The sequence below is a fragment of the Haliotis cracherodii genome, unplaced genomic scaffold (assembly GCF_022045235.1).
Source record: "Haliotis cracherodii isolate W230 unplaced genomic scaffold, xgHalCrac1.p SCAF_18, whole genome shotgun sequence".
NCBI classification, from domain to species: domain Eukaryota; kingdom Metazoa; phylum Mollusca; class Gastropoda; order Lepetellida; family Haliotidae; genus Haliotis; species Haliotis cracherodii.
Window position 1 is genome coordinate 6934011 of NW_027266273.1, and position 9118 is coordinate 6943128.

The 9118-nt window shown below is 37.8% G+C and overlaps 1 protein-coding gene across 1 annotated transcript; it reads left to right on the forward strand.

The window, feature by feature from the left end:
* The first annotated feature begins 441 nt into the window (after positions 1-441).
* On the forward strand, positions 442-1521 carry LOC139465722 (carbohydrate sulfotransferase 11-like). The gene has a single exon (XM_071247547.1). The coding sequence runs from the start codon at positions 442-444 to the stop codon at positions 1519-1521; it is 1080 nt and encodes a 359-aa protein (XP_071103648.1).
* Positions 1522-9118: the final 7597 nt, after the last annotated feature.

Sequence of the window (9118 nt, forward strand, 5' to 3'; positions counted from 1 at the left end):
TCTCATCTTTGAAAATGAATAAATTTGCTTTTCCCGGCACTAATTAAAACATTTCAAGCAGGGTAGGGGTCATGTGGATACAAATTTATTTCTGTCCCCTATCTTCATTAAACTATTGTGTTCTTACACAAAATAACCCTGCAACAGATTACTTTTTACAAGCAAACTGTTGCAGGTATGAGTGACCTCACTGACTAGATAATTCGGCTCAGGTTAATGCAACATTACTGTTACATAATTAGATATGGTTTTTCGTTGAACGAAAGTAACATTCAATGTTGAACTGTGACCTGATAGTAATCATGTTTTGTGCATGTTTTCTTTTCCCAGGAAATAATACCTTCGGTATATGCTGAAAGACGACGCCACTTAAGGAACGAATGCAGCTTGTTACAAGAAAAGAAATACGCCAATCAACTGTTTACAGAGAACAAAACGGAGATGCTACAGAAATCCCAAGTAGTCAATCAGCTGCTTACAAAGAACAATATGTGGATGTTGCAGGAACCGCCACTGTTCTTTTGTCCTTCTTACAAAACCGGTACTACTTTCTGGGGAAAAACAATGGAGGTATTGAGAAGGAAAGATCCGAATATCTGCTCCCCCTTTCAGGTTTTTGATAACTATGCATTACAAAAACAATATCTGTGGTCAAGCGAAATGTTAATGAACGCGTCGAAGTATAAAGATATAAATAAGATTTTAGAGGAACCGTTAAAATTTCTTTTTGTACGTAATCCTTTTCACAGACTTTTCTCAGTTTATGTTGATAAACTGCTCGCACCAAATCCCTTTTTCTGGGACTTCGGAGCAGTTGCGAAATATAAATTTAGGGGAGGCTATGCTCGTGGTTCAGCTCAATTCCCTGGAGATCCAACCTGTGGCCATGATATAACATTTGATGAATTCATTAAAATGGTCCTGATTTATCGAAAAGATAGACATCTCAAACCAATTTCAACATTATGTGAGGTTTGCCAAGTGCGGTACGACATCGTGGGGAAGTTGGAAACGTTTGAACAAGACGTCCGGTATATACTACAAAAAACTGGGTCTTTGGGAAATGCAATACAATTTAAGGACTTTCAAATTGAAACAGCTGTCGATACAATTCTCTATCAAGTACAAAGAGCATTCATGCTCCAGGAGGAATGGCGTAGATGTCTTACTAAACACACTGGTATGAAAAGACTGTGGAGACAACTTCAAATTTCGGGTCTTATTGACAAACATGATGGTTACTATCTTACAAGCTCCGAGAGTGAGAAGGTTGCTGTGGCAGAATATATTAATATGGCCCTTGAAGCCTTTCAGAGGTCGTCTAACCACGCAAAGGAAAATAAACACGAAGCCTACCTGCAAGCGTACAGTCAACTATCTATCGAGAATCTGGATCAATTAAGGATAGTATATCTTAATGACATTAAGCTTTTTGGATATGAGGATAGACCCAGAGAACTGTTTGAACTAGATCGATCTGAAAAATATAATTTTGACTTTTTTGATATCATGAGAGAATAATTTGTGCGAATGAACTAGTTTCGAAAAAGTATTTTGCGAGAGTAATTTCAGCCTTTCAAATATAGGAGAGGAGTTGGTTTGAAGGTTGCTTTGAACAGTGTTTCAGCTATATCATTGCGTTTCAGCCTAATGTGAGAGGAAACCCGTGAAGATCCGGGGTAGAATAGGAGCGGAAAATGATTAGGCGTGGTGGTGACGAGCTCCCGTTCAAAATATCAAATAAATCCCGATTGGGGAATGAAATAAGCATTGTCGGGATGATATGTGGACTATCTAGTGGATCTAGTGACAAAATTTTGATGGATGGCTGGAAATACTGAAGATATCACTGGATTGAGAGAACCTATGCGTTCCATTACCAATGACGCCATATTGAACAGTGAGGGACTGAACTCCTATGTTACTCGAGAGAGTATTGTTGTTTCGTTGCGTCTGTTGTATTTTCATCAATATACACAATCATATTCTCAAGTGTGTGAGAGGAAATATATATATATATTTTTCCATACGGACACTAAAAATATCGTTCTTAATTGTAATCAAGGCTGAATGTCCGACTCGGCAAATTTGTCAAAACGTCGCCGCAGTTCGCCAAATTCTCCACAGTTGAATCACTCAGCGAGAAGCTGTCGGCAAAGGACAGCCAGCAGGAGGAAATGTACCAGTATGGTAGGCGCAATAATATTTGCATCTATCGAGTCAAAGAAACCACCGGTGACACTACTGTATTGGAACTCACCACTGAACTGGGTCTCACAGTAAAACTTGAGGACATCGACCGATCTCATAGAACCGGCGATCCGGCAAAATACTCACTCAGTAAAAAAAAACGCCGACCAATACTGTTAATGTTGCTTTCTTACAGGAGTGAGAGAGGTGTCATGATGAACTTATCCAAATAAAGGAACAGAACACCGAGAATCTTCGTCAACGACGTTCTGACGAAGGAGCGAACTAGACAAACAACTGAGGCTCAGAAACTGGCAGCAGATGGTAGAATAGCTGGTACCTGGGCTCCTGATGGGATCATCTTTGTGAAGAAGCTCGACGGCAGTGTCAAACTGATCGCTAAACCATCCCGATTTGTCAAAGTGATAGAATCTCTGAATCTGAAGATGAGGATTAACCTATCCCAGGGAACTACAGGCCTTCTGGGATACACCGACGAAGACGACAACGGCCACGTCGACTACACAGCCGGGTTTAACGCCGCTCTTAACAGTTTTCCAGTTATATCACGGCGTGTCAGCTTAATGTGGGAGGAAAGCCGTAAGTGATGCAGGTCTCGGACGTTTACCACTTCGGTGAAACCCACGAGTACGGCGAGCACGGGAATGGTGCTGACAAACCTAGAAACATAATCGGGGCGAACCGGGATTCGAACCCACAATCATAGGTTCAGCGTAATGTGGGCGGAAAGCCAGAAGTGATGCAGGTCTAAGACGTTTACCACTTCGGTGTAACCCTCAAGAAGACAGGTATGGTGCTAACAAACCTAGAAACATAATCAGGAAATTAAAAATGAACGATGTCATGCAGTTCCTGTGTATCGGACTTACGTACTCTCGAAATATCTGCTTAATGATTCATATTTCTTGTTAAATGTGTTATTTTCTCTTCAACAATTGACACTGTGTATCACTAGATCCATTAATGTCGCATCCGAAACATAGGTTCTTGTATGATGTGAATTTGACTATGGAGACGAACATCATGAAGGAAGGGTGTCGTATAAGACATATACGTTTGCACTGATTATAAACAACCTGCAACAAACTGCATTGTCTTATCTTACATTTTGTTTCCTTTATAATCGGCTATTTAAAAGGTGATGCGTTGTGTCACTCCATGTCAACACGACCAAGCATACATGGACACCATCCATTGCACGAGAAACCCCGGGTAATGTTTGCGTTCACTACAATGCATTGTTAAAATTAAACGTACATTGTTTGGAAGCGAAATTCATTTGAAAGATTGTTCATATAGTCAGATATCGTGCTTAATACCGAACATTCTTTCCCCAGTCAACTGTTTCTTGGTTAGCTGTTATAGTATCCCAGTCCTTTTGTCACATTATCAACGTCACATGCCAGTAGATGTTTCTCGTGTAGCCACGATAGCAAATATAATCTATGTCACCATAACCCGCCTGCACACCTAAAGGGAAACCGGGTCACTTCGGTTACTGGAGATAACGGTTTGCTTTGTTTGTTTGCTTGTGTGATGTTAATTTCATTTCCTTAAACTTCAGACACTTTTTCCTGCACTATCTTCCTATAATGTATATGTACTTTGCAACAGGGTTTAACTCTGTTTACTCCCTCCTTTTCACAAGCATTGTGTACTGCATCTTTTGATTTATCCATTTTCTGTATTTTTGGGTGTGACCCAGCATAAGTGTGTACGCTCCATTGCACCTGTACCATTGCACACGCTCCCTGCACCAAGAAGCCCGGTGATGTTACCTATCACTACAATGAATTATTCAAATCATACGTATATTATTTGAAGCTAAATGCATTTGAAAGGTTGTTTATATGTTCAAATATACTTTACTTGTGTTAAATACTGAACATTCTCGCCCTAATATCCCAGTCCTTTTGTCACATTAACAGCGTAATGAAAAAGATTGTTGATGTAGTCAGATAGTTTTACTTGTGCTAAAAATTGAACATGCCTACCCTCATCGACTGTTTTTGGGGGTTAGCTGCTATATTATCCAAGTCCTTTTGTCACATTATCAATGTCACTGGAGCCCATTCCTGGTGTCCCCGCCGTGACATTGCTGGAATATTGCTAAACGTGGCGTAAAACCATATTCACTCACTCACCCAATGTCACTGGGCAGTGCGTGCTTCTCGTGTAGCCAGGTTAGTATTATGTTATCTGTCACCATGACCGGCCGACACACCTTAAGCTACTAACGGGAAACCGGGTCACTCATGTTATTATTGACAAGGGTTTGCTTTGTTTATCTGTTTGTTTGCTTTTCCTTGTGGCTTTGATTTATTTCTTAAACTTCAGACATTTTTTTGGTTTCTCTTCCTATAATATGTCATGTACATATATATTGCAACAGGCCCCAATTGCAACTCATGATTATGTACTCCCTCTTTTTCACATGTTTTGTGACTGACTTTTGGTTTTACATGCACACACTCCTTGCACACGTACCATTGCATACGTACCATTGTATACGTACCATTGCACACGTACCATTGCATACGTACCATTGCACACGCTCCTTGCACGAGGACGTCCTGGTACTGTAACCTATCACTACAATGCATTGTTCAAATCAACATATATTATTTGAATCTAAATTCATTTGAAAGATAGTTGATATATTCAGATATACTTTACTTGTGTTAAGTACTGAACATTTTCATCCTAATCGACTGTTTCCTGGTCAGCTGATACAGCATCCCAGGCTAGCATACTCTGGTGTAGCTACGTCAGCATTATGTCATCTATGTCACCGTGACCGGCCTACAATCTGGTCACTTAGGTTACTGTGGATGAGGGCCTCTCTTGTTTCAAGTAGTATGTATTTCGCTTTGTTTTTTCTCTCATTGTTTGCTTGTCCTTGTGATCATTTATTTATTTTCTAAAACTTCAGACAATTTTATTTAATTTTGTACACTTTATACAATATGTTATTCAAATAACTCTTGCAACAGGCTCCAGCTCGGTATGATGTACTCCCTCTTTTTCACATGTATTGTGTACCGACTCATTTGTGTTTTTCGATTTTCCGTATTATGGGGCATTGGAATATGTCCAAATTCACATGTCTTATTCATGTTCCGTCCCACTTTGTGGTCATTGATATCCAACAACGGTTTGTGTGTGTGTTATTCAGTAAGACTATGGTACTTGTCAAGGTCTCATTGCCAGTCTTAATGTAACAATTTTCTTTACAGTTTACATTGACGATGTCGATGGATAGCATTTAGTACAGGCTGGGGGAGGGTGCTTTTGAATTTGTATACTCGCTCATCATATGCGGAATATGATTTACATAACTCACTTCTTTGGAACGCCCTCCCCATATTCTCTATTTTTTATCAGCTTATCTTCTTTGTTGTGAGGATGTTCACTCTAACTCAGGACCTACATGTATGTATCCTACCGATCTGAAAATAACATTTAATGTGCGCAGCAGTAAGGATACGATAGATTTGATTTACACAGAACTATATTCGTATGATAGTATTTGTATAACAGAAACCTGGTTACATACCGGAATCTTCGATAGCGACATTAGTCTCCAAGGTTATCATTTACCTTTTATGAAAGATAGGACAAGAGGCGAGGGTGTTGCCATATATGTGAAAGATTATCTTCATGTTGAGGTTCTTGATCAGCTATATTCAACTGGGCTTGAGGCGATATGGGTACAAGTCAAATGTATATACGGTTCTTATCTGATTGGAAACTTTTATGGATATGACAAAAGTGACGCATATTTTGATGCCATTAAACAATCTGTTAGAGATGCTACTGATTTGAACATGGTAACTATCATTGTTGGTGACTTTATCATCGATTACAAATTGTCGATAGATGAGACATCTAGAAACCCTTTTTGGACTTAAACAAATAATCACTGAACCAACTAGAATCACGCAAACATCCAGCACATTAATTGATGTAAAATTGGTGTCTAACGTTGATTTGGTACGTGAATCAGGTGTGCTGGATCCCATTTGCAGTGACCAGTCTCCTGTATATGTAACGTTCAAAGAAAATATTCCCACGATTTTATCACATGAAAGAAAAGTGTATTACTGTGCTTTAGCCAAAGTTGAAAGTATGAATAGAATCATTTCTCTCTAGACTGGGTCAAAAAGATTGTTTCTTCAAATGTTGATGTTATTAAAAATGACATTGTAGAGGCTATTGTTATCATAGGTGATACTTTCATACCTAATACCTTAGTAACATTAGATCCACTAATGAAGCATGGATTACTTCCAACATCCGTAGACTTATTCGGAAGAGCAATCGCCAACATAAAAAGGTTAAAATGAGAAAATTAATCACAGACTGGGCCAAGTTCAGATCACTAAGAAACAGTTACTGCATCAGGGCAAAAAGAGATTTTTCATCTAGGATAGGTCATAATCAACTGTAATCCTTAAACATGGCGGTTTATTATATATTATATGAAAACTAAAACAAATGCAAATTGCATCTTTCCACCTATACATTACAGTACTGTAGTATACTTCATAATTAAGCTGGATCAATAGTTCTACATCTAGACAGAGAACTACCTCACCATATTATCCATAATTGTGTTACACTAAGTGATATCACATTAACTAGGAAAGAAGTCCAAGATGTTCTTATGTCAGTCGATACTACTAAAGCTACCCTTACATTCTTACGCTACTTTTCTAATATGACCTAAGTTATTCCGTTATTCCACTTGTATGGAAGGAAGCTTTTGTAATACCTATAAAAAGGGGAGTGTTAATGAATGTTCAGACTACTGACCGGTTTCTCCCAATAGTTGTTTGGCGAGTCACCGAAAAGTGTGTTCTTCAGTAGGTGTTTATCTTTTTCAAGGATACTAATGTTTTGAGTAATTTACAATCTGGATTCAGGCCCGGAGACATTACTGTTTATCAGCTAACACATCTGTATGTTTTTTTTGCTAATGCTTTAGATAGCTGCAAAGAAGTTAGAGGTGTCTTTTGTGATGTTCGCAAGGCTTTCGATAACGTATGGCTTAGAGGTATATTGTTGAAAACGAAATCATGTGGTATCGGTAGAAATATATAAACGTGGTTTAGCAGCTACCTCGAAAAAAGACAACAGAGAGTTATTATTCTGGGTCAAAATCTATCATGGCTGGTGTCCCTCAAGGGTCAGTTTTAGCACCATTTCTATTCCTAGTGTACATTAATGATATAGTTGATGGTATTGATAGGAATATTTTTCTTTTTATACTAGTATAATATTATAGTAGAAGATCCAAATACCCCTGCAAATGTACTTCATAATGACCAAGATAATATTTCACAATGAGCTGATAACGAGCAAGTTACTTTTAATCCATAAAAATGGAAACTATCCAGTTCTCGCGTAAGAAATTTCCAAGCATTAAGCCTAGTCTTCAAATGAAAGGAATTAATAAAACTATGCATAACACTTACATGTAGGATTAATCATGCAACACGATTGCTTATGGAATATCCAAATTGATAGTATTGTTAGAAAAGTTAGTCCTATGGTGAATTGTCTACGTAGTCTCTAATACCGCCTGCCATGCAAATCGCTATAAAGTAAGTACAAGTCTTACATCTTACAAGGATTATTGCTCTCATATTAGGATAATTGTACGAAAGAACAAGAAATGACACTTGAAAATTTACATTTGTATGCATTAAGGACGATTTGCGGAGCAACAAGGAGTGCAAGTCACAATGATTTGTATGCTGAGACAAATTTCTTTCCACTTGTCCAAAGACGACAGAACTCAAAACGAGCTCTTTTCTGTAAAATTATCAATCGCTTCACGCCTGAATACCTTTCTTGCCTAAGACCTCGAAGTATCTCTGCTAACAGTGGCTATAGATTGAGAGACAGTCAAACTTTACAGACTATGAGATGTAGGACAAAATATTATGTTTTTACCAGACATTATTAAGCGCTTGAACCATTCGCCTGATAACGTTATTAATGAGAAACTGTAGGTGAATATAAGAGATTTTAAAAACAGAATAAAAATACCAATTTGTATATTGATCTAAAGTTTGGAAGTAAACTTTGTTACATTGTACATTCTCTACTCAGTATTGGTTGTAGTGATCTAAATGCCCATCGATATGAAAGACACATTTCTGACAATACAGCTTGTTCTTGTCGATTCATGTATGAAAATGTATCACACTATTTCTTTTCCTGTCACTTTAATAATGATGTAAGACATGACTCATTTTTCCACTTTGAGGGAGTTGATGTTAATATATTGAATGGTAATTCTAATTTAACAAAAGAATAGTAATCTAGACATCTTTAGATCGGTACATTCATATATAACTCATTCCAAAAAGTTTAAACTGACGTGATACTATAAATCCCGCGTATATGTTATTTTTTCTACTCATTATACCAAACTGTTGTCAATGACCATTTGCTCATGTTAACGTATTTAGTTTATCATCATGTATTGGTTTGTTCAATGCCTTCATGAATATAACTTGCACGGGAGAGGTATTAACATTAGCCTTTTCGCTTGTTTAAAGATGCAGATTCATTTAATAAAAATATGTATAAATAAGAATAGGTTTTCAGCAACCCATACTTGCTGTAAAAGGCGGCTATACTTGTCGTAAGAGGCGACCAACGAGATCGGGGGATAGGCTCGCTGCATGTTATCGTATCCCAATTGCATGGATCGAGGCTCATGATGTTAATCACTAGAGTGTCTGATCTGGACCGCCGTCATGTAGCTAGAATATTGCTGAGTGCGGCGTTAAAAAACAAGCAAACAAACAAAAACTTTACCCACATTTTAATACAAGTATCAACATGGTAGAAGATATCTTCAGTTTTTACATAATAAACATTTGTCAGTTGTAAC

Coding starts and splice junctions, on each gene's coding strand:
- LOC139465722 (XM_071247547.1), top strand. CDS start 442: ATGCTACAGAAATCCCAAGTAGTCAATCAGCTGCTTACAAAGAACAAT.